Here is a 25942-nt window from a genome sequence, read left to right as displayed (position 1 = left end):
CTACTAGAAGACAGAACAACTTCTTGCACCTGTGCCTAGAGGAGTATAGATCATCGCAGTCGAAGCACTGCCCTCTTGCGCACCATTCTGCCATCTCGGCTCGGGACAACCGTCTGATGGGGGGTGCTGTCCTACTACGTCCTACACTTGATGCCGATCTGGATGGGTTACCGGTAGGAGGCCTTTGTTCCCTGCTGGCGGTTGAAGAAGGAGACACTCCTACTGTCTTCGAAGGTGCCCTGGTCGTTGCCGGCCGTCCTATACTAAGGTTTCCGTGGGCGAGCTGCATTTTCCGCTCGAAGGCACGCGCGAGGTTCATTGCTGTGACCAGGTTAGGAGGATGTTGCATCTCTACGTCCACTCTTAGGGGTTCTACTAACCCTACTGTAAACATATCTACTTGCTGATCTGCGCGAACCGAGGTTGCTCTGGCGAGAAGGGTTTGGAACTGGCGTTGGTATTTTGCCACGGTTCTAGTTTGCTTGAGGTTGATTAACTCGCCCAGCGGGTTGCTTGTCAACGAGGGTCCAAACCTGAGGAGACAATATGATTTAAACTACCCCCAACTGAGCTCGGGTTCTTCTTGCTCCAGTCGGTAGAACCAGAGCTGTGCCTCTTCTGATAGGTGGAAGGCGGCCAAACTGACCTTATCATTGTCATCAGTGCGCTGATTACGGAAGAAGTGTTCGTAGTGATACAACCATCCTAACGGGTCTCCAGTGCCGTTGTAAGACGGGAATTCCAGCCGGCTATACTTGGCAATAACTGCGGCTGTTGGGGCAGCGATCTGCTGTTCGCTGGACGTCTTTGCCCAGTCCGGATGGCAACTGTTTGTGGTGGCGGTTCCCTCATAACTTCTTTCTTTGTTGGAGAGGAATGTTTCCAGTAGGCGTCGCAGCTCCCAAACATCATCCTTGACTTCACGAACCTCCATGCTGGTTTCTGTGAGCCTATGCTCCAGTTTGTGGACCCTGGAAGACAGCGGCTCCTATTCCCCCATGACGGTAGGCTCTGATACTAGAATGTTATGGGCCCGCGCGTAGGATCGCGTCACGGGTTGGTCCACGGGGAAAACCTCTTGCTTCCCCTTGCGCCTTCCCTTGCGTGCAGACCCTATTGTGGAAAACCCAATGGGTGATTTGTCCAAGAGACCATCCGAACTCTCCTCACTCTTCTCTTAATTGGAAACTGAATGCTTTATTCCATATCACAGCTCCTTAAATAGGAGATTGCAAGAGGGGGTTCCTTATTGTATTCGGCTAGGCTAGGATAATCCCTCTCTAAATCAAACTCAAACTCCTACTTCTAATGGTAAACAAACTCCTACTTCTAGTGGTAAACAAAACTCTTACTAAGTACATAAGATAAGATAAGGATAGATGGGATAAGGGATAAGGTAAGCTGGTGGTGAGTTGGCAAGAAGAGCTGTCATGGAAAGATAAGTGTGGGCCCCCTGATGAGCTGTTGTGTGGGCCCCTCCTCATTGCTGCTGCCGGCGGTGGCGGTAACGCGTTCCCATTAATGCATCCATAACAATCTTCTATCCTCAACATCTCCAGTGCATCAATATCCAATGTTTTAAAACATAGAGGCGTGATGCAAGGCATTTTACTCAATAGAAGCATGAGGTGTAGGTCACAACGTAAGAGGTGTAAGCCTCCCGAGTACAAGGAGGCATAAGCCTCCTTAGGAGGAGGGGGATGAGGAGGAAGGATGATCTCTTTTCTTTTTTTGTTTCTTTAGTTATGAATGATATCTTGTATTAAGAAGAATGCAGATGCATAACACTAGTGATAGTGGGGATCTTATCAAAGCAGAGGTGAGTGAGTGGAGTGAATGAACTGGAGCAGGGACTTATTACACATTTGGTTACCTAGTTACACTAGCTGAAAGTGCAAGCTGGAGTGATGCATGTGATTGAGATGGGAAATAAGGGGATGGAGGCACTAGAAGATCTTGAATTGTTTGATCAAAAAATTTATAAGAAGATCAAAAAATACTGAGCACCATGTCTGTCAACAAAAAAGCATCAGCTTTAGCATTATTTGTGTTGATTTTACCCTAACAAATAAGAAAATAATAAAAAGAAATTAGTATATAAACACACAAAATGAATGTATTTTAATAATGTTTATTTTATAATTATAAACTCAAATAATTAAGAATATAAATGTATTTTATAACAAACTGTACAAAACTGCTTGGTTATTAGGCGAACAGAGTTGATTAAGGAACTGAATATACAGAAGTTAGTTGTTGAAGGCGGCTCAAAGCTGTTGTTAAGCTGGTTACAGAAGGAAAGTGGACTTTGGAAATTTGCTAATGAAAGGAAGTAAATTAAACGGCTAACTAGGGCGCCGGATATCCAGTTTCAGTGGGTGAAAAGAACAGCAATTGCATTTGCACATGCTTTAGCAAAACAGGGGGTGGGAAGTAATCAAATGTATTTGGCTGTATTGTAAGTTTTTATGTTTCTCTGGAGGGCTGTATTGATAAAAAAAAAAACAAAGGATTAGACAAGGCGAGCTTCCATGGGGCACCTTGTCCCCTAGCTGTCACATTGACAACTATGAATGAAAGATGAACAAGAATAGTGGCTGAAGAAAGAATAAATTTTTACGATACAAAGGAATTCAGCAAAGTGATTTGAAGTTGACTGAAGCTCTGATCACAATCAACATCGTCATTATCGTCGGAATCTTCTTGTAGATTTCATACTATCTTGTTGTGAATAATGTTGTAGATTTCATACTATCTCGTTGGGTGTATCAATACTAGTCAATCTATTTCTCTAATGAGAAAGGTTCCTTTTATAATGACAAAATCATCTCAAAATTACAACTTCAATAATTAACTATTTTTTCCAAAAATGTTATGCTAGTATTAATTTAGCAAATATCGATATAATTGTTGAACTAAACATCACTTGGGATATTTGAATTACTAATAGGTTTATGAACACTAATCAGGTGACTAGATTTGAATTTAGTTTGTGATGTGGTATTTATTGTAATCTAGACTTTCTCCCTATGACCCAAGGTCTTCAGCTTATTTTCTGTATGTGGTTTCTATTTTTTTACTTTTGTCTTGATGGTTTCCTCCCTAAAGAAAGGTAGATGCTGAGAAAAGGATTGGTATTTAACTGGGTATGTTGGTTGATTATGGTCAAACCATATGTTGCTACTCCAATCAGTACTTTGTATGATGTGTTTACCTTCGTTACAAATTAATTTGCCATATATGAAACCATATTATATTGATAATTTCTATTTTTTGGGGCGTATGTCTTATATTTTATATTGGAGAAATATTTATGCTAGTGATGGAATAATTATGCAACATCTTTGTCAGTCTTCTGTAACTTTAGTTCTGTGGATTGTGCCTTTTTTGAATGTCAACTTGAAAGGCATCTTTTATGACAAACAGGTTCGTATGGTTACTGGTGACAATATCAAAACAGCAAAGGCAATTGCTTTGGAATGTGGGATTCTTGGTTCTGATGCTGATGCCTTTGAACCAAATCTCATTGAAGGAAGTGTATTCCGTGCCATGTCTGACAAAGAAAGAGAGGAAGTAGCTGAGAAAATATCGGTACAATCTTGAAAATTATAAGATTTAGGCCTTTTTGGTCTTTTCTTGGTTGATAGCATAGTCATCTGTTTACGTTGCCCATTATAGGCATGAGACATTAGTTTGACTTGGATGTGCAGGTAATGGGAAGGTCTTCTCCAAATGACAAGCTTTTATTAGTGCAAGCATTGCGGAAGAGGGGGCATGTTGTTGCTGTGACTGGAGATGGAACTAATGATGCTCCTGCATTGCATGAGGTTTGATTTTTTTCTTGAACTTCTGTTTTTTTGGAAGTAAGAGATTGTATCCAGATATAATCGTGAACGTGATAAGGTAGAAGAGAAGTAGTTGTAGGTGCAACTTAGAATAGCTCTATATACTATAGATTGGTAACAAAACACTTTTATTGAATGAATTGAGTCTTTTTCACAGCGCAGAATGGATAAAGATAGAGGTGTAAAACGGCCCGACACGAATTTGGATCGGTAGGACAGTCCGTGGGCCGTGCTAGACCTGACATGATTGTGCGGGTCGTGCTGGGCCTGGAGTTTTAGGTCCACGGGCCGGGCCGGCATGGCAAGACTGAGCGGGCCGTGCCGCCTGCGTACCGGCATGGCCCGGCCCGCAGCACGGCCCGACACGACCCATATATATTATTTATATATTTATATAATATTATATAAATTATAATTATGTAATAATATATAGTTTATAATATATTAATAAAATAAATGTTTTTTTAATTTTATTATACTAATTTATTTAATTATTGTATATATAAGCAATTTTATACATCAAAATTCATATAAAATTAAAATTTTAAGTTTTTTTGTCAATATTTTTAAATAAATAGCTTTGGCCCGATGCATGGCCTTATCTGGCCCAAGGCGGGCCAGCCTGGCCCGCAGCATGGCCCGGGCCTGGGCCGTGGGCTGTGTCGGGCCAACCCCCAACTTATCCCTGGGGGGGGGGGCACGACCCGTTTTACACCTCTAGATGAAGAGGGATTCTCATCAGTGGCAAGGTGGAGGGGGGAGTTGGAAATTGAAGCCAAAAAATTCAGATTCGAAGGAAAAAATGATGGCAAGTGTTTCAGTGAAAGTCAGAGAAGAGAAAAGAACCACCATCTTCATTGTAGTGGAAGCGATTGGATGGTTGAAATGTTTCTTGGATGGGGTGTTCCGTTCCATCCATAAACAGCTGAGTGGGTTTGTTTAGAAAGAAATTTGAAGTTGAGATGAGGACAAATGTGAAAGGGTGGTTTATAATAGAATCGTTTGGTGTAAAGAGAAAGCAGATGATATGAATTCCGGAGGACAGGGAGAGATCAGGGTGGAAACAATTTGCAGAAAGGCTGCAAGATTTCTTGGGGGGACCTTGCAGGAAGTTCTTATTGCATGTAATACTCATGATCTCCATGTTGTGAGACTTTGAAATGTCAGAATTAAACCTGAAGATGTCCCTCGGGTTTTCAACTTGCTCGCAAATGGTCTCTAGTTTAAGGTAGAAGACGATGGAATCTTGGAGGTTTAGGATAGGTAATTAATTGAAAATTATTTGAAAATAGAGATGAAGGGGTGTGTCATAGAACATTTCTGGAGGTTGCTTTAATTGTAGTCATGTCACATGAAAAGTGGGGACAACAGGAAATGAAGATGCAAGAGGGGCGAATTTAGTCTAAATCGGATGGTTAGAGAAGAAGACCAGTGGCTTTGCCTGGCTAGGAGGGTGGTCGGCTAGGAAAGAGTGGGTCATGTGTCCTTTGTATGTGAGAACATGTGTGCCTATTGGGGATGCTAATTTACATCTATCGTCATCCTAATGTGGCCTCTAGTGAAAGAAGACTTCAAAGAGTCCTCTTTACAATGGTGTCCATAAGGAGGTAGTCAAGAACCTTCAAGGTTGTCTGTCTCATAGGAACTCCAGGAGGGGCTAAGTGATAGAACCCTGGGACTAATAAAAAAGTATTAAGAGGTGGGAGGGCTCGTTGAACAAATCCTTAATGGAAGGGGTAGTAATACCCAACCAAACGTATAGAATAAAACATCAGAGCCCCTAGATATTGCTGCTATTCCCGTTTGGGTGGGGATTCTGCTTTGAAGCATAGTTGTCAAGGTGTTACTTAGGTGCCTAGGTGCCCTTGGCTGGGCGCCTCACCCAAATACCTTGACTTTTAGCAATTAGGTGCCTTCTAGGCGACTAGCCGCCTGCCTAGGTGTTAATACATTTTATTATATGCTATATCTAAGTAATGTATGTGTTAATACATTGCTGTATCTAAGTAATGTATGTGTTAATACATTTTATTATATGCTATATATATATCAATTATATTTTGTTTTAATGTTTTACTATTGGAATTTAAAAGATCAAAGGGTTTTGATGAGAGAAAAAGAAAGAAACGAAAAAGAAAGAAAGAGGAAAGAAATAATAGAATTGTAAAGAGATTCTGTTTTCTTCTATTCTCTCTCTCTCTATTAAATAAAACAGAAACTCCATCCTTGTTCTTTCTATTTTATTTTCCATCTTGATTATTTATCATATAAAGTTAACCTTCTTTAGCTGCTAATTGATATGAAATTTCTCTATGCTATATACTTATTATAGTAGTATAATTTTTGAAATTATGAAATTAATTTATGTAAAAGATTTTTATCTTTTAGATGTGATCGTTTGCCACATTTTTAGACGAAATTTAGTGTGATCATTTTTTAGAGGAAACTTAATAAAGAGAATTGCTATTTTTCAATTAACATACATGCTGAATGGTATATAAAATTAGGAACTATCCAAAAGCTAGTTTTTTATATTATAAAATTTTTATTGCCTAGGTGACTAGGTGACTAGGTGCTCTAGTGTTGGCCAGAATCGCCTAGACGCCTTGAAAACTATGCTTTGAAAGATCAATTTCTTTCTCTGTTTTCCCTTTCATGGTAGAAAGATAAACCTATTTCCACTGTTCTTGTTTCTTTTAGTTCAAACACTGGCTTTGATTGGGTTTTGGGATTAAGAAGGAAATTAAGGGACTTGTAACTAAAAGGTGTATTAGATTTCCTCTACATTCTTGATGGGGTCTTCCTAGATCCTAGCAAACTTGATAGTCGAATCTGGATTCATACCCCCAGTGGAACCTTCTCGTGCTCCCTTTTTCATGTTCTTAATTCATCCCTCTGATAATTTGGGGCAAGTTTTCCCTGAAAAGAATTTATATTTGTAATTTGCTCTAAAGAAAAGGCCTAATTGGTGCTTATCCCCTCGTTGGTGTGCCCTTGTAAATCCAATGGGGAGTCATGCTATCACTTATTAATCTCCTGCTTCTTTATTACTTCCATTTGTGAATGGTTTTTATCCTTATTTGGATGTAGGTGGAATCCCCCACTTTGCCTTTACATTTTTTAGTTGGTCAAAGTGGAGGAGAAGACTGTTTTGGAGGTGTGTAAGAGCTGCCTTGAGTTGGACCAATTGGGAGGAAAGGAACTCAAGGGTTGCGTATTCTTTGATAAGGAAAGAAGTAGAGAGGGTATTATTGAGATTATCATTGTAAGGGTAGTGCAGTTGGTTAAACCAGTGGAGTTGTTTGCTGATTTTAGAGCGGATGATATTATGAGAAATTGGAAGGCAGTGATTGGTTCAAATCGAATTGAGACTGTTACTAGTCCTGTTTGGTCCCCTCCACCCCAGGGTTTCACTAAATTAAAATTTTGATGGGAGTAGCATAGGCAATCCATGTTCTTCAGGCATTCTATTTTCTGTGATATATTATCTTGCCAGCACAAGGTGCATTGAGGGGTTTGGTAAATTGATTGAGCAATCCTTTTCTGGAGATCACGCCTTTACTATGAGGGGTGAGATTAGATAATCCTGATAATCTTATAAATTTTATTCTTTTGCATGGTTTTTAGGGAAAAGAACGACTGAAAATCTCTATTGGATAGCTTAGTCATTCAATTAGAGTTTTCTTTCTAATGTTTGCACACCTCTTTTAAGTAGTACCTAATATTACATCTTCAGTATAAATGCTGGTTTTTGCTTTTATTATGATGTGTATGGTATGTATCTAATCAAATATGTCATATTGAATTTTTGGATTTTAGGCAGATATAGGTCTTGCAATGGGCATTCAAGGAACAGAAGTTGCAAAAGAGAACTCGGACATCATTATCTTGGATGACAATTTTGCTTCTGTTGTAAAGGTTAGTGTAAAGATTTTTGACTTTCCAATTACACCCAACAGAAGTTGCAGAAGAGAGCTTTTCTATCATGATACTGGTTCATTGAGCTATTTATAGCTGTTACAAATCAGACCTTAGGATCCCCACTGAAGTTATGTAAAATGAAAGACTTCTTTAAAAATACAATTATACATAAAAATTTAAAAAAGAATAATCCTTATCTGATCAGTTGAACCTGCTTTGTATTATTCATGCTGCAAGTAACGAAAAGGGTTAAGGACCATTAGCCAATGATGGTCCTGGCTATTTGGGGTCTTGGGTAGGGTAGACTTGATATTGACCTTCCTTTTGGTACATTTTGCACAAAATGGTCTCTCTCAGACTGGAATCTACACTCTCAAACTTTTAATCCTGATTTCAATATTTTGACAAATAATGACCCTTTGAGCAAATACATCAAATGTTGACAATAAAAAGGGGTTTTGGAATAGTGCTTCCTTGAAATGGGTCTACAGCCATGGTTTATTGACCGGGATGTGGGATATAAAATGAGTTTTATGTAGCTTTTTTGGGGTCATATTTTCATTATATTGATAATTGACATTCTTCTTGCTGCATCAAGGTTGTCCGCTGGGGAAGATCTGTCTATGCAAATATTCAAAAGTTTATACAGTTCCAACTCACAGTTAATGTTGCAGCTCTTATCATTAATGTTGTAGCTGCAGTTTCCTCTGGAAGTGTGCCTTTAAATGCAGTGCAGGTTGGTTATCACAATGCCATCTACCACTACCAGTTGATGGTTTTATTTTCCTTTCTTTTCTTCCCTTATCTTTTGTATCTCTTTACAGCTTCTTTGGGTTAACCTCATCATGGATACTCTTGGAGCCCTTGCTTTGGCTACTGAACCACCAACGGATCACCTTATGCAAAGAAAACCAGTGGGCCGAAGGTTTGGTTCCTGAATATGTTGGAAGAAGAAATAATATGCTTTAGTGATACTATAAAGAATTTCTCTACTATTTTATCTAGACATAATTACGGTGCTGTTGTTTTCCACCTTAGAATTTTTGTTTAATTGTTTTTCACCCTATAATCTTATGCAAAGAAAACCAGTGCTGTATATACTGTTTTCAGTATACTGGAAACAGTTGAAAATTACACTTAATAATTCAGATAATGCAAGAAAAGAACAAAAGAGAGAAAGAGAAATAAGAAGAAAGAAGTTTCAGCAATAGGTTGTGGAAGAAGAAAAGAAGGGAAGAGAGAAAAGAAGAATTTGAATCTCTCTATCTAGCCCCCTTAATGGAGCGGCCAACACTAAAGAAATAATTAAAGAAAATAAAAGAAGGTCCATAAGGCCCATAACTAAGAAACATCACTCAATCATAGTTGTCAAGGCGATGCCTAGGCAACAAGGCACCCTTGCAGGCTTGCCTCGCCCATTCACCAAGCAGTTTTTCATATTGTGTAATAAAATACTTTTATATTGTTATTTTTTTGAGATCATAATTATAAAATAGACATTATTAAAGAAAAACAAGTAAGGGAAGAACTTAAAATTTTGTCTAATCAACATATTTTTTCTTCCACATCTTTTTTTTTTGATGAGTTCTTCCACATCTTCTTCTTCTTCTTCCACCTTTTCTTTTCTTCTTTTCCTATAACAAAAATAGGGGTTCAGCCCCTATATTTTTTGAATTTTCTTTCCTTTCTTCTTTTTCTTCTCACAAATAAGTTGATTTTCTAGACTTAAACATGAAGTTTATAATTTTCTTATGAAAATTATGGATAGTTATTAAAGAAAGTTGGTTATGGAACCTAAGGAACTACCCTAGGATATGTGATTTTTACTTAAAAAAATCCATGGCCTAGGCGCCCCTCTGTCACCTAGCCTTGTCTTAGCGCCTTGAAAACTACGCTTTTAATTACTAATTAAAAGAAATAAAGAACACTAAGGCCCATTCGGCCCATTCTCACTACACTCCCCCTCAAGCTGAGCATAGATGTCAATCATGCCTAGCTTCCTTAGATGATTTGAAGCTTTGCCTTTGGGACTCCCTTAGTTAGAAAATCTTGTAGCTGCTCTTTTGATGCAATGAAATGTATGCACACCACTCCTAAAGCCACTCTTTCCCATATAAAGTGTTTGTCTACCTCCATCTGCTTAGTTCTATCATGCTGAATTGAGTTGTGAGCAATGTTAATAGCAGCTTGGTTATAAAAATACAACATCAGTTGCTCATCACATGAAACACCCATCTCATTTAGGAGAGATTTAAGCCATAACAACTCAGAAACACCATGGGCCATAGCTCTATACTCTACCTCAGCTGAAGATCTAGTAACCACTGATTGCTTTTTGCTTCTCTAGGAAACAATATTTCCATCTACCATCGCACAATATCCTGATGTGGATCTCTTATTATCCACATTTCTTGCCCAATCAACATCTGTATTTGCTTCTACCTTCATGTGTCCATGTTTAGCAAATAATATACCATTTCTAGGGGTTCCCTTAAGGTAGCATAACACCCTTTCTGCAGCAGCCATATGTGTCTCTGGGAGCATGCATGAACTGGCTGATGACACTCACAACATATGAACTATCTGCACGAGTCATACATAGATAAAGAAGTTTCCTAGTAATCTCTGAAACACTCCCCTGTCAGTTAAAAGTTCTCCATCATTAGCTGAGAGTTTATGGTTCACATCAATAGTGGTAGAGGCAGGTTTAGCACCAAGTTTTCTAGTCTCGGTAAGAAGGTCTAGGATATACGTCCTGTTGGGACACAAACTAAAGAAATACAAGTGTACAAGAGAAGTGGAGAGGCTGGTACAACAGAATTGTAACAGCTGTATAACAGCTGTGTATAACTAACAGCCAACCACTAGATCAAAGATTGTAACAAACTAGACAAGTGGACTGACAAGTGGAAAGGCTGGTACAACAGAACTGTAACAACTGTATAACAACAGTGTATAAATAACAACAGGCTATAATCGAATGGGATTATTGAATTGGGAATACAACCTCTCTTCCTTTCTCTCTCTCCTCTCTCTCTCTCTCTCTCATTCTGGAGGCAGGCTCCCTCGAAAGAGTCCCTGAGTTAGGCAGTTCATAACAAGTTGGTATCAGAGCCAATTCAGAGCCAAGATGCCAAGCACAAGATCATCAGCAATGGAGAACAAAGTCGATTACATGGAGGGAGAAATGCAAAGAATATCAGCCGATGCCAAAGAAATCAAAGAAAGCTTTGCATCCTTGCTGGAAAGATTGGCACAGGCACCACCTACGCAAATTCAGGAAGAATGCAGTGACACCAGTCATCGAAGTGGATCAAGAACTGCAAGAATCGAGTTTCCCATCTTCACAGGAGGAGATCCCACTTCCTGGCTTCTGTGAACAGAAAGATACTTCGATTACCACGACACACAAGGCCCTGGTCGTGTTCCACTAGCCTCTGCACACCTGGAAGGAGAGGCGATCGTCTGGTACCAATGGTATCCGCGACGACTGAAAGAATGGTAGGATCCATCTAATGGACGCCATAAAGGTTGCGGAAGTGGGGCAAATTTCAAAAATTTCCAACCTTCTCCCAACTGGGAGTCATATTCCCTAGATTTAGAATACAATATTCAAGGATCCTACTTGAACCATAATCAAACCAGATCTGAACCAAAAGATAAATGGGAGGAATATACCTGATCCGGAGAAGCAGTATCTCCCAAAGTTGGTGTTCACGCCCAAAGAATGCACCAAGATCCGTTCCTGCTGAAGATGACACAGATGTGGATGGAACAGAACCAACAGGGTGCGTCCTACACACTGGATCCTTCGCAAGAACCCTTTGGAAGCACTAAACACTGAGTCTTTTTCAGTCTTTCTTGCAAGACTGATGTCAAGAACCGATTTCTTGACTTCCTATTTCTGCAAAGATCGAATCTTGCAAAGGTAGATGGCGGCGGCATGAGGAGATCTCCAAGGGCGAAAAGGCTGAACTGCTTTTCTTCTCTCTGGAGTATGAATGAGAGCTAATCTCAATTCGCAGGGAGATTTCTTTTCTTTTCACCAAAACCCTAATTCGAATTCTGATGTATTTCCTCTTGTTTTTCTCCTCTTTTCTTCTTGATTAAGAAATCTCCTAATTAGGAGTTATCCCAATCCAAATCTGTATTTGGATAGGGGATTATCTTTATCCTATCTGCAGATTAAGTTAGTTTACTCCTGATCTTATCAGGAGGTTACCAGATTCAAATCTAATATGAATTTGGTCTCCTGGAGTGGATAAGGTTAAAGGCCCAATCCTTTTACTAACATTAATCTCAGATTCGCCCCATAGATGGGTGATCATATCAGCCCAGCTCGAAATGGGCTTTTGGCCCATTAGATGTTCAGTGTTTAACTAGTTTCCAATCTGCTGCCCAGTTGGGCTTCTTTGTATGGCGTGGGACCCAAGCATTGATCTACACACCAGCCACATGGGTTCGGCCCAGTCTTTAATACAAGGCCCAGCCGAATTCACTGAAAGACTCAGTAAACCCCTGAGCCCATCATATGGACCCTATGGGCCCAACACTTACATTAAGTGGTCCCTGGGCCAAGCCATCTTATAAAAAACCCAGGGACTGTGGGCAGGTGCAAGGTTAGCCCATCAGGTACTATCCTAAATGGTCTTACACTTAACCTCTCAGCCCTTAATGATCAAGCACTGCCCGACAAGAGAGGACCTCTCCCTCGGCTGCAAGGAACAATGCTGCACTCTCCACTCACATGGATCCCGGGAATTAAAACCATTTGCAAACAATTTGAAACCGTACATATATAAATATATTAATTTTGCAAAACAAAATTCCAACGATTGAAATCAACTGCCGGCAGTTTGGTTTCCATCAGGGAGAGTGCATTCCCGATCATTACCCTTTGTCCGACAAAGGGGCTGATCCTGTCACTATGATCACCCACTCAGATGAATTCTCAAACTGTCCCAACATACCCAGGTTTTGATCCCCATCTAAGGATCTCACTAATTGGCATATCAAAGACAGCCGATCCGACACCTAGTGAAATGTCATAATCGAGTCTAGGGGTCAGGCGTAACTTTCCAATTTTGCCCATCTGTCTCCAAGGTCCAGGGCAACACTGGAAATCTGGTCCGGTTCAAGGATTCAAGTAATCCCATACTGCATGTGCCTCGGGTCTTACCCTGGTGGCTGAGACAGGCCATCCCAACACTTGGCAGGATAAATCTCCCCAGACTTATCCAACGGCTGTGAATATTTAGAACTAACACGAGTCTCTATAAGTGTCCAGTTTTAGGGTCTTACACAGAATTAAACCAAACAACATGAATCAAAATGCACTTTATTTATTTCCACTAAATAACAAAAGTACATCAAGTCGGATTGAAGCTAAGGGCATACAAAACTGTCTAACAATGACACCCAAGGGCCACATGGGCTGACTTCACCGACGACACCCAAGGGCCATATGGGCCGACTTCACCGACGCCTTAACCATGCGATTTGGGGTCTCAGCCTTTGAGAATTATGACGAAAGCTTCGCTAAGCTACGACAGACCGACTCTGTCCAAGATTATCAGATGGCGTTTGAAAGATTGGCAGTGCGCGTGCAAGGCTGGCCAGAAAACGCGCTTTGTCGGCAGTTTTGTTGGAGGACTTAAGGAGGAATTGCTGCTGGAGGTAAATGCCATGCAACCCACCACCGTTCTTGAAGCAGCAGCAATAGCCCGATTACATGAAGACAAATTAAACCGGGCAAGAAGGATCAGCTGACCCTTGGGAGATGCAATCAGACCTGGTGTAACCAACCAAGAACCTGGAATCTTGGGTAAACCAGAGCCCAAAGCAGGAGTAGGAATCACAGGTAAGGATGGCAGCTCTGGTTTAGGCCCCGGCTCAGCCAAGAGGTTAACCTGGGCTGAGATGCAAGCCCGACGAGAAAAGGGCCTTTGCTACGCATGTGGAGACAAGTTCGGGCCGGCCATCGCTGTAAGGTCCCGCAAGTTTTCTTCCTACAACCTGAAACTGAATATGTCGAGCAATTAGCCGACATTGAGGAGCCAAGGGATGACCAAGAATGGGTACCAGGGACAAAGGAATACCTGGAAGTATCCCTGCAAGCCTTGACCGGTCTTGCTTCTTCTCAAATGATGAGAGTAACCGGACTGATACAGCAGCGCTATGTATCGGTTTTGATAGACAGTGGCAGCACCCTCAATTTCATCACCCAAACCTTGGGCAGGCAACTAGGGGTTCTAGTCCAACCATGTGCAGCCTTTCGGGTGCATGTAGTTAATGGGTGCAACCTGGTATGTGACAGTATGTGCACAAAATTAAAGATAAGGATACAAGGACATGAGTTCAAGGTGGATCTACACCCCTTGGAAATCAGTGGAGCAGATGTCGTTCTTGGAGTCCCGGTGATATGTGATTGGGCCCGCCTCACCATGGATTTCCGAATGGGCAACTCACAGGTACATATTCAAGGGCAACGATCTAAGGGCCCAGGACCTATCAGCCTCGCCTCCCTAACGAAGCAAGCAGCAGACCCAACCCACATCGTTTTATTGTAGATAGATTCCCACACAAATGGCCCCATTCTAGCCCAAGAAAGCAGATCCGAAGAGGGCCGCACACAACTACAGCAGCTCCTTCATAAGTTCTTCGTGATCTTCCAAGAACCTAAGGAACTACCACCAAAGCGTGCCCATGACCATCACATCCCCTTGTTGCCTGGGGCTGCACCTACAAATGTAAGGCCCTATCGTTACCCCTATTTTCAGAAACTGGAAATTGAGAGGCAAGTGCAAGAGATGCTTGATAGAAAAATCATACAACCCAGCCAAAGGCCATTTCCTCGCCAGTATTACTTGTGAAAAAGAAGGATGGGACGTGGCGGTTTTGCATAGACTATAGGGCCCTGAATAGTATCACTGTGAAGGATCGGGTTCTCGATACCAGTAATCGATGAACTATTGGATGAACTTGGCAGGGCCACCATATTCTCTAAACTAGACTTGAGATCGGGATATCATCAAATTCGGGTCCATGAAGGAGACATCCACAAGACTGCCTTTCGTACACACGAAGGGCATTATGAATTCTTGGTTATGCCGTTTGGGCTGACCAATGTGCCAGCTACATTCCAGGACCTTATGAATGACATATTTTGACCCCATTTGCGCAAATTTATACTTGTATTTTTTGATGACATACTTGCATATAGCGCTACATGGGACGAGCACCTAATACATCTACAAATCACCTTGGAATTGTTAAGGACTCATAAGCTCCTTGCAAAGGAGTCAAAGTGCGCATTTGGACAAACACAAGTACATTATTTGGGGCACGTGGTCGAGAACGGCAGGGTAGCAGCAGACCCGGAAAAGAACTCAAGCATGACAAATTGGCCCCGACCTCAAAATGTTAAGGAGTTACGAGGCTTCTTGGGATTAACAGGATACTACTGGCGATTCATTAGAGGGTATGGAATGATTGATGCCCCCTTGACCAGTTTGCTTAAGAAAGATGGGTTCTGCTGGACTAAGGAGGCCCAACAGGCCTTCGAGACACTCAAGACAACTGTCTCCTCCCCGCCAACGCTTGCACTTCCCGACTTCTCAAAGGACTTCATCATTGAATGTGATGCATCAAGCCAAGGAGTGGGTGCAGTCCTCTTGCAAGAAGAAAGACCATTAGCATTTTTAAGCAAGGCAATGACCGCTCAAAAATGGGCCAAATCAGTATATGAACGCGAATTGATAGCAATTGTTCTTGCAGTTCAGAGATGGTGTCCCTACCTCCTGGGAAGGAGATTCATCATTCGAACTGACCACCAGAGCCTGAAATTTCTATTGGAACAGTCCGTACTCTCCTCGGAACAGCAATGATGGATAGTCAAATTACTTGGCTATGATTATGTCATTAAATACAAGGCTGGGCACGCTAACAAGGTTGCAGATGCATTGTCACGCCAGCCACAACTGTTCCCATTACTTCTCATGGGCCCTACATGTTCCATCATGGGATAGCCAAGGGAGGAAGCTGAAAGGCACCCACAACTGTGCAAGTTGCGCGCAGAGATCCAAGAAGACCCTACTAGCCCCCTAGGGTACATAGTGGAAAACAACTTGCTACTATATAAACGCCGAATGGTGATACCACAAGATTCAGCTCATATTCAACAGCTCATGGAATTGTTCCACTCATCCCCAGTAGGAAGGCACTCAGGGATCCTACGCACTTACAAGAGATTAGCCACCCAATTCCATTGGAAAGGCATGAGAAATTCGGTCCAAAAATTCATAGCCGAATGCGCCATTTGCTAGAAAAATAAGGCGGATACCCAATCTCCAGTGGGATTGCTACAACCACTCCCAATCCCGACACAAGTATGGGCAGATATATCCATGGACTTTATAACGGGACTCCCCCTTTCCTATGGTAAGTCCGCCATTCTCGTAGCAGTTGATAGATTCACCAAATACGACCATTTTCTCTCTCTGCCCCACCCCTTCACAGCCTCCATGGTTGTTGAAATTTTTACTAAGGAGGTGGCACGACTGCATGGTACCCCCAACTCTATTGTCTCCAACCGCGACCCTATCTTTATGAGTTAATTCTGGGCAGAACTTTTTCGACTACAAGGAGTGCAATTCTTAAAATCTACCATCTACCACCCTCAAACAGATGGACAGACTGAAGTGGTCAACCGGAGTTTGGAAACCAACCTAAGGTGCTATGCAGGGGAAAGGCCCTGCCAGTGGCTCAAGTGGCTTCATTGGGAAGAATGGTGGTACAATATCACATATCACAGAGCAGCCAGAGTAGAAGACCAACTCCCCTACTTCCCTATATGGTTGGGACCCACCTCCCCTACTTCCCTTTGAGAAGGGGTCTACAGTAGTAGCCGCAGTAGAAGACCAACTCCTCCAACGAGATAGGGTGTTACAAGATCTCAAATCCCACCTCCAGTGAGCCCAACAATGGATGGAAGACTCCTACAACAAAAGACATAGGCCTGCCCAACACCAAGTCGGGGATCAAATCTTCCTTAAATTGCAACCATACAAGCATGTTTCAGTATCTGGCCACCGGTGGAACAAACTGAGCCCGAGGTACTTCGGCCCATTTCGGATTGTGGAGCGCATCGGATCAGTGGCATACAGGCTGGACCTCCCAGCAACATCAAAATTACACCCTGTATTCCATGTATCCCTATTAAAGAAATGGCCAAAAACAGGAGCAATAACAACAACCACCCTCCCATCATTCTCGGAAGAGGGCCAAGTTCAAACTGAGCCCACTCAGATAACAAATTTCAGGTGGATACGCAAAGGGAATCACATCGAACCAGAAGCCTTGGTGGTATGGTCAGGCCTCCCAATTGGGGATGCAATTTGGGAACCTTACTTGGAGTTACAGAACAGATTCCCACATCTTGACCTTGAGGGCAAGGTCGAATTTAAGGGGGGAGGGACTGTTGGGACACAAACTAAAGAAATACAAGTGTACAAGAAAAGGCCACGACAGCCTTTAAAGATTGTAACTAACAGCCAACCACTAGATCAAAGATTGTAACAAACTAGACAAGTGGAGAGGCTGGTACAACGGAACTGTAACAGCTATATAACAACAAACTATAATCGAATGGGATTATTGAATTGGGAATACAACCTCTCTTCCTTTCTCTCTCTCTCTCTCTCTCTCTCTCTCTCTCTCATTCTGGAAGCAGGCTCACTCGAAAGAGTCCCTGAGTTAGGCAGTTCCTAACACGTCCGCTGAGAAATAAAGATACTTTTCTTGGACCTAGCAACCTCAATGCCCAAAAAATATCGCAACTCCCCTAAATCTTTAATTTCAAATTTAAAGTTGAGAAACTTCTTGAGAGCACTAACTTCTTCTGTATCATTGCCAGTAACCACAACATCATCTACATAAACTATAAGAAATGTCACAAGTGTTCCTTTTTTCTTAAGAAAGAGAGTATGATCTAATTGAGTTTGAGTATAGCCGAACTGAACAAGATTAATTTTAAACTTGTCACACCAAGCACATAGCGATTGTTTTAGTTCATAAAGTGATTTCTTCAATCTACACACCTTACCCTACATTTCCTTTCCATGTATACCGGGAGGAAGGGACATATATACCTCTTTAGTGAGATCACCATTTACAAATGCTTTCTTAACATCAAAATGATACAAAGGCCAATCATAGCTCACGACTAAGGATAAAAGAACTCTCACTGAAGTCATCTTAGCAACTGGAGAAAAGGTCTTAGCGTAATCTATCCTATTTACCTGGGTATATCCCTTGGCAACAAGCCAAGCCTTATACCTCTCAATTGACCCATCTACACGATACTTGATAGTGAAAACCCACTTGCACCCAACAGGTTCCTTCCCAGTTGGCAAGTCAACAATATCCCGGGTATTGTTTTTATGAAGGGCTTCTATTTCAGTACTCATAGCATCCTTCCAATCTAGTGTGGCTAAGGCTTTTGAAACAAACTTTGGGATGGATTGAGAGGAAATGGAGGCTAGAAAGGCATAGTAGGATGGGGACAACAAGATATAGGAAAGGTGTTTGGAATGACATGCATTGTGTCATAGTTATAGTTTTTTGGCTTATTTTATCAATCATGTGTTTTTTTTAACTATCTAGTTTGTTTACTAATGGTAATTGTCAAAAGTGAAAAAAAAATGCTCATTAATGTTTTGTTTCTGATTTTATCAGTGAACCTCTCATCACGAATATCATGTGGAGGAACTTAATTGTTCAGGTATTCTTAATCCTTTATTTTTGGTAGCTTATCATTGTCACATCTTTGGGGAAAAGGGATAAATGATAAAAGTTGAAATTTTCATTCTGCCCCTACGGTATAGTGGTATACTAGTTATTAGTTTATACATGTCCTCGTAGATTCCCTGTTTACATCTCTAGCCATAAAACCAAACTTTGATTTCAAAAACTGCTTTTGCAAGCTCTATGGGGTTTGGTATTTTCTTTTGACAACTTTTCCCTCACCATATATATTAATCGAATTCACAAATAATTGTTCTTAGGGAAATAATGGGGAAAGTTGTTTTAATGAGCATAAGTGCAGCCATTCTATGGACAAATACATACATGTATATATGTATTTACAGATGTATAAAATATTTATGTACATTTACAAATGAAATCTTTGCATATTTTCAATCAATTCTATTCCTAAATTGGGCAATAAAGCCAAATAAAAGATGGATATACAAACATATATTCAAACCCGCATTCGTCAATTTTTTTTTTCTCAAACCTGACTAAACCTGTTCATGCCCAACTAAGCCTATCACAAACTGAGCCTAAACCCAGCCTGAGTTGTTTTTGGTTAGGCTCAGGTTGCACCTGGGTTCATAAACTTGTGGTTAACCTCACATTGGGCCAGGCCGGAGCCTTCACTTTGCACCTTTAGTGTTGAGCCTGGGTTTGTCTCCATTCCGATCCACCCACCCAAGTTACACCCCTACCTCCATGGAGTAGAATTAAAGTGAAATTTAATGGATTTAGTCTTGGGAATCCTGGTTAACTAGGTAGTGTGTACTAACAGATTGCAACAGGGGCATTGAATTGCCGTTCTTAGTGCCAATGGGAAGCCAGGCTACAAGCTGATATTTAAGGACTATAATTAAGGTGATTGATGGATTTAATCCTGGGAACCCTAGCCATGTTTGGAACCGATGCTGTTTTCTTGAAAAACGGTGCCACATCAGTGCCACGTCTAAAATCTGTTTTCTCAGACTATGCCTGCTGTTTGGTTATATGTTTTTCTGAAAAAACGTTTTCTTAGACTACACCTTGGAAATCAGGAAAGGTGTGGTCTGAGAAAACTCCCTTTATGGTGTTTTGTCATTTTTTTACTGTTGCTAGAAACAGTATTCTGATGTGGCATTGAAAAACGCCTTTGTGGCAGCAACCAACACCAATCCCAAACAAAAAAAGAAAAATGCTTTCTGAGAAAATGGCATACCAAGGCAGCACTGTTTTCTCAAAAAACACCTCCCAAGAAATGGCATTGGTTCCAAACATGGCCATAGTGAATCAGGTATGGTTGGTGTATTCAGAGATTGCAATAGGCCATCCAGTTGGCATCCTCTGGACCAATTAGCTACCTGCAACTCAATATGATCAGAGTTACAAGCTGTTCAATTACTGAAGTTGGCAATATTCTCTGGTTTTTAAATATCATTTGTAGAACTGGACTCTAAGACTAATATATCTTGGCTGAAGGGTTAAATGGCTGGACCATGAAGAATAAGGCATCAGATCACGGGAGTAAGACAATTGACAGTTGATTTTGGTGCAAGTTTCTATTGGATACATCAGTCTATTAGGACACTTTCATGTGACACTAACCTGTGGAGATTATCCTTTGTAAACAGAGAGTTTTGGTTTATTATGGGGTTCTCTTAGTAGTAGAGGAGCAGAGTGGCCATCTTTGTGTTCAAAACTGCAAATTGTACACCATATAGAGAACAAAGTACTAATTTAACCATATACTGTTTATTCTGACACAATCAATAAAAACTTTTTTATTTACTGATTGAGTAAAAATGTGTCTGTATTTTCTTGGAAGGTTCTCAGAAACCTAGCTTTGAATAGATTAATAGTATACTTACGAATAAATATTTAATATTTAAATTGATATATTATATTCTGATGATTAAATATCAAAGCTTTTTGATTTGGTTGGAGATGTAAACAAGGACAGTGGGGGGACAAAGTGTAGTTTAAAACACTGAAATCTGCCCATTGACTTTTATTGCTAAATGTCATCAAAACGATCTTTGATGTCAAAGGGATCAATTTTTTTTTTTTTTTCACCATAAGAAGCAGTAGAAATGAGTTTACCCTGTTGTCGAGGCCCTTATAATTGCAAGTAAAAAACGATCTTTCCTGTCAAAGGGATAAAATTTTTTTTTCACCATGAAAAGTAATGGAAATGGGTCTACCCTGTTGTCGAGCCCTTTGCCTTGCAAGTAAATAAATAAAAAGAAATATTGAAAAAGTAAATGTATTTACACCTGGTTAAATGGGGTATTTTGAAAGAAATATAATAAAAGATTTAATGGGATGTTAATACTAGATAGGAGAAAGTGCAATCCTATTCATATAAGATGGAACAAAGAAAAAGAAGAAATTTACCATGACTTTTCAGTTTTCACAACTAATTGATGATTTATAAGCAACAATTGGGAAATTGCAGGCTTTATATCAAGTTGTTGTCCTCCTTGTTCTGAACTTCCATGGAAGGAGTATTCTACACTTGAAAAGTGACACCAATGCTCATGCTGATAAAGTGAAGAATACCTTGATATTTAATGCATTTGTCCTCTGTCAGGTAAGCGTCAGTCCCATGGACGACACCCGAAGGAATTAGAAATGTGTAAAGGGGGTGTGAAAAGCCGAGACTTCTTTTATCATTTATATTTTTCACTTCTCATGAACCGCGTTCTTGTACCCAAATAAGAAAATGAGAAGGATGTCAAATTGGGAGAGATTATTTCTATAATATAATATTTATTTAACTTGCAAGTATGAAAACTGCAGATATTTAATGAGTTCAATGCTCGGAAGCCAGATGAAATAAATGTTTTCAGTGGAGTGACCAGAAACCACCTCTTTATGGGTATAGTTGGAATCACGCTAGTACTTCAGGTGAGTGAGGTTTTTCCTTGGAGTCTTCAATCTCTTTGTTTTAATGCATGTTATAAATTTTCGTTTTCCTGCCTATAGATCATTATCATCGAGTTTCTGGGGAAGTTCACCTCAACAGTAAGGCTTAATTGGAAGTATTGGCTTGTTTCTGTTGCTATTGGGTTTATCAGGTCTGCTTTCATCACATTGGCACCATTGTTTCCATATTAATAAAAACTTAAACTTTTTGTTATTTATTAAAACATTTCTCACATCAGACTTCCTTTGACATTTGTGTAATTGTGTTTCTGCTGTGTTCTTCCAGCTGGCCCCTCGCTATTCTTGGAAAACTCATACCAGTACCCGAAACTCCATTCGGTGAATTCTTCAAAAGGCGCCGAAGTTGATCCGTGGTAAGGATCCTCAAAGTCTCGTTATTTGCGCATGATGATTCAGAGGTATTAAAAGTTGGGTAATCATTTATGTGCTGGTTTTCTCAGCTTGAGGTATTGGTGAAGCCTTTTCCTACGATAAGTTCCGTCATGATGGGATTGACCAGAAGTAGAAAGTGTGCTAGACTTGTCTGTTAGGGAATCAGAAGTTATACCAACCGCTTGACTAATTATAGGAATTTGTGTTTTAGATTGCTTTCTTGTGCCATTTGGAACTCCGAATGCTGGTTACCTTGGTGTGGGGGTGTTGAAAATATCTGGAAAATGGTAAAATTGTTAAACACTCTCTCTTTCTATCCTCTTGCTTGCTCGCCCTTAAAACACACAAACACGCATTTCGCCAGCCATAATTTATACACTATTTCCTGACATGACATTCTGGGACCCACGTGTACCATGTGATTTGGTGCTCAGTATTATTACTTTATACACACGATTGGTGCACCACCGAAGTCCGGCCATAATTTATACACATTACCCAGGTATTACTAAGCAGGGGTGTCAATTGGACTGGATTTGGTCCAATCCAATGAATGTTTTGGACCAATTTGGACCGGGCCAATTCAATGTCTGGACCATCTCATCTGTTTAAATTCATTTTGATTTAGATTGATTTCAACCCAAACTCAGTCCATTGACACACATTCTTATATCAATGGACTAGATATTGGCGTAATCCAACCCAATTCAATATAAATTTGTTATGGACGGTCCAGGATCTAATAAATATTTGGGTAAATTACAAACACCCCCCTTGTACTATGGGGTTAGTGACAAAGTCCCTCTGTACTTTTTTTTCGACAGACCCCCTGAACATTAGTTGTTAGACAAAGACCCCCTTGTCCATTAAATCAGATGATGGAAAGCGTTAAATTACCAAAATATCCCACTAAGCTTTTTCTATTTTCTTTTTTTTTGTGCTTTTTTGCTTAAAATCTATTTAACCTATTGTTTTCCTTCTTTTTAAGTTTCATTTCACATATCATGATGTAAAAATGAACCACCACCAACCCATCTCTTTCATGTCTGCCTACATCCTCACTTCATTTCCAACTAAAAACAAAAGCCCATCTCAACAATTGAACTCATCTTTGTCTCTTGTTTTTTTTTTTTTCTTTTTTTCTTAAACATACGATGAGATGGTGGAACTCAAATGAACCACCAAGAGGCAGGGGGTTCTTTGTCAAGATGAGGAATATAGAAAGGGTAGTTTGGACATTAATTGATAGAATATTAACGAAAGGGGGTCTTTGTCTAACGACTAAAGTTCAGGGGGGTCTTTGTCGCAAAAAAAAGTATAGGGGGGACTTTGTCATTGACCCCATAGTACAATGGGGTCTTTGTAATTTACCCTAAATATTTTGGACCGGATTGGTCCAATCCAATATGTCTTGTTGGTTTGTTCAATCTGTGCAGGTTGATTTTGGATTGGCCCCGTCCAAAACCAGTCTATTGACACCCTTAAGTGTAAGGCAATTTTAAGAGATATGGTGGATATGGAGAAAACATTAAGATGGTCATGGACTTGCTGTCAGCACTCGATTTTTGCTTGGTCCGTCGCTTAAGCCTCCAATTCACCCTAAACACTTGATCAGACCCTTCTGACCTCTTCGAAACACCCAAAAACCTAGAAAAACCCATATTTCGCCCCGAGAGCCCTTAGATCCATTCTTCAACCTACCTGATATCTATTCGATGACCTCGATTAACCCCTACTTACACCTCACCCATTAGATCAAACACAACCATCAGACCTGGAACATCCTAAAACACCTTCCTCTAAAGTTTCAGCCCTAGATTCCCTCATTTGTCATTCAATCAAACCAAGATTCCACTTTAAAACATCTATCCGATGACCTCGACCCTCCGAAGACAAATCCAACCACATCATTAAATCCTAGACGCCCTAAGATGTCCACTTGTGAAATCTCAACCCAGAATACCTTCGTTTGCCCTCCGATTGCATAAAGATTCAATTCCAAGGCTCCAGATTTGCTGGATTCCAAATCCGCCTGATTTGGGTCCAGTTGACTCAATCTGACCTTGCCAATCACCTCAAACTGCCCAAAAATCCTGGCTAGTGAAATTTCATCTGAAACTACCTTCGTTTACCCTTTCATCGAACATAGATTCCATTTTGAAGCCTTAGATTAACTAATTTAAACCCTTTCCAGATCTGCCCAATTCGGGCATAGTCAGGCCAATCTGATCCTTCCTTCCAATCAACCTAGAATATCTGAAAACCCTGCCCCATGAAATTTCATTCAAAACTACCCCCATTTGCCTTTTCATCTAAAAAGATTTCATTTCGGTTAATCTCATTGGCCCTCACATGCACAACCCCACTCTGCGGTCAAACACATCTCGACTCTCCATTTTTTGGCCAAAGAATCCTTTTCATTGAACTGAACCAGAATGCTCGGTTTGACCTAGACCCGGTTTGACCCGATTCATCCAAAATTACAAAAATACCCCCAAGTTCCCAAAATTTATGAAATTGCCCTTATGCCCTACTATTTAACCATGCCTTTCTTCCTCAAGGGATCTACTATTCCCTTGTTTCGAACGGGATTCATCTCCTTGTTCGAAGGCAGAGGGGGAGCAACGGCGCCTAACCAACCCACTCCCGCTCTACCTCTCTCTCCAGACTCCCTCTTCCTCTTCTTTTCCTCCTTGATTTTCTCCCTTCTCTTCCTCTCTTTTCCGATTAGGAGAAAACATTATCCGTCATCAGCAAGCCCCATTGATGCAGCCATCACTTGAGCTACTATCCATAGACCACAACAGGATAGAGTTTTTCCCCTGCGTCGTCCATTGAATTCAGGCCAACATATAACATAGATCAAGATCCGATTACATTCGTTCATAGTTATCATCATTGGGATTATTGTGCTCTGTTCAAGTCGTACTTCAGGCTGAAATTCAAGCTGGTAATTAAGCTCTCTTAGCGTCTCTTCTGTGTTTCATTTTCTTTGTTATCTCATTTCATTTTCTTGTATGGTGTGATGGCTTAATCGGAATCTGAGGAGGTTACCGGAGTTGGTGGTGAAATAGTCATAGAACCAGCCTCTGTTGAATCCTTAATGTTAATCCCGTTTCGTCATTGTGTTATTAGATTTTTATATTGTTCGATTTTAAAAATTTGACCGTTGTAGTGATCCGTTTTGAAAGGGGATTGTCTGTTAATAATTTGAAAGGTTCTGTTATTGATATGTTCTAAAGAAGGATTACTGCTTGTTGAGTTCTCAGTTGGTTTACTTCTGACAATTGACTATGCTGGAGTGGAAAAATTAAGGAGTTTAGAATTGAATGCGTTAATCTCTTTCCTGTCTTATTTAACCGAATGGGTGGTTGGGTTTTTCCTCTTAAAGTGAAAGCTACCAAGTTGTTTTTTATTATTCGACATCAATGATGCTGAGGTCGGAGGAGGACTATTAATAGTAACTCTTTGGTTACAACAAGCAAAATAGATATGGTATAAAAAAAAGAACAAAATAGGAGGTTGGAAATCTATAATGGCGAGTTTGGGTCACTGGTACAGGATGCTTAATTTGATAGACCAGAAATATTAAAAAAAACACAAAAGATGAAAAATAAATAAAATAATAGTAAAAGTGATTCCAAAAAAATTTACAAATAGTTTTTTATAAGAAAAATAAAAGATAAATAAATAAATAATTAATAAAAATAAATAAAAAAATGAAACAAATAATAAAAAATAAAAAATATATAAATGGAAAATAACGAGAACTGATACAACAATTTCCCTTTTGTATTGGCTTGCTTTGGTGCTTGGTTCTTATTATCATGGTGGTTTATGCTTGTTTGTTGGATATACCATGTGGGCCCAACCTATTGGACCCGGGAGAGGGGTGCTTAACCCCTTCCCTCTCCCATCCGAGTCTTACCTGGACTGGTTTAGCCAGTGCCTTGGATCTTGGAGTCACTATCGAACTAAAATATTTTTGATGCCATTCTTGGAGGTCCCATCACCTCCATTTCCATAACTGATGGGTGGCAACTCCGTTTCCAACCCAAGTGGCAAGTGAG

General features: G+C 40.4%; 1 protein-coding gene across 5 annotated transcripts in view; it reads left to right on the top strand.

The window, feature by feature from the left end:
• LOC104611393 (calcium-transporting ATPase 5, plasma membrane-type) overlaps positions 1–22175 on the top strand; it is a 77507-nt gene extending 55332 nt beyond the window's left edge. For 3 of the 5 annotated variants that reach the window (XM_010278416.3, XM_010278415.3, XM_088892864.1), the window contains 11 exons: positions 3427–3591; positions 3711–3827; positions 7665–7763; positions 8365–8502; positions 8591–8691; positions 18501–18546; positions 21010–21144; positions 21354–21461; positions 21540–21631; positions 21766–21853; positions 21941–22175. In XM_010278416.3, the coding sequence (XP_010276718.1) occupies positions 3427–3591; positions 3711–3827; positions 7665–7763; positions 8365–8502; positions 8591–8691; positions 18501–18546; positions 21010–21144; positions 21354–21461; positions 21540–21631; positions 21766–21847 (1083 nt within the window). In that variant the 3' untranslated portion in view covers positions 21848–21853; positions 21941–22175. Of the gene's footprint in view, positions 1–3426; positions 3592–3710; positions 3828–7664; positions 7764–8364; positions 8503–8590; positions 8692–18500; positions 18547–20033; positions 20343–21009; positions 21145–21353; positions 21462–21539; positions 21632–21765; positions 21854–21940 lie in introns of those variants that run through there. The other 2 variants (XM_088892866.1, XM_088892865.1) reach the window with 1 other exon arrangement.
• The last annotated feature ends 3767 nt before the right edge of the window (positions 22176–25942 follow it).

Source organism: Nelumbo nucifera, chromosome 8, assembly GCF_055504915.1.
Source record: "Nelumbo nucifera cultivar China Antique chromosome 8, China Antique-T2T, whole genome shotgun sequence".
NCBI lineage: Eukaryota > Viridiplantae > Streptophyta > Magnoliopsida > Proteales > Nelumbonaceae > Nelumbo > Nelumbo nucifera.
The sequence above is the reverse complement of the archived record's forward strand: the minus strand, read 5'-3'. Positions and strand labels throughout refer to the sequence as shown.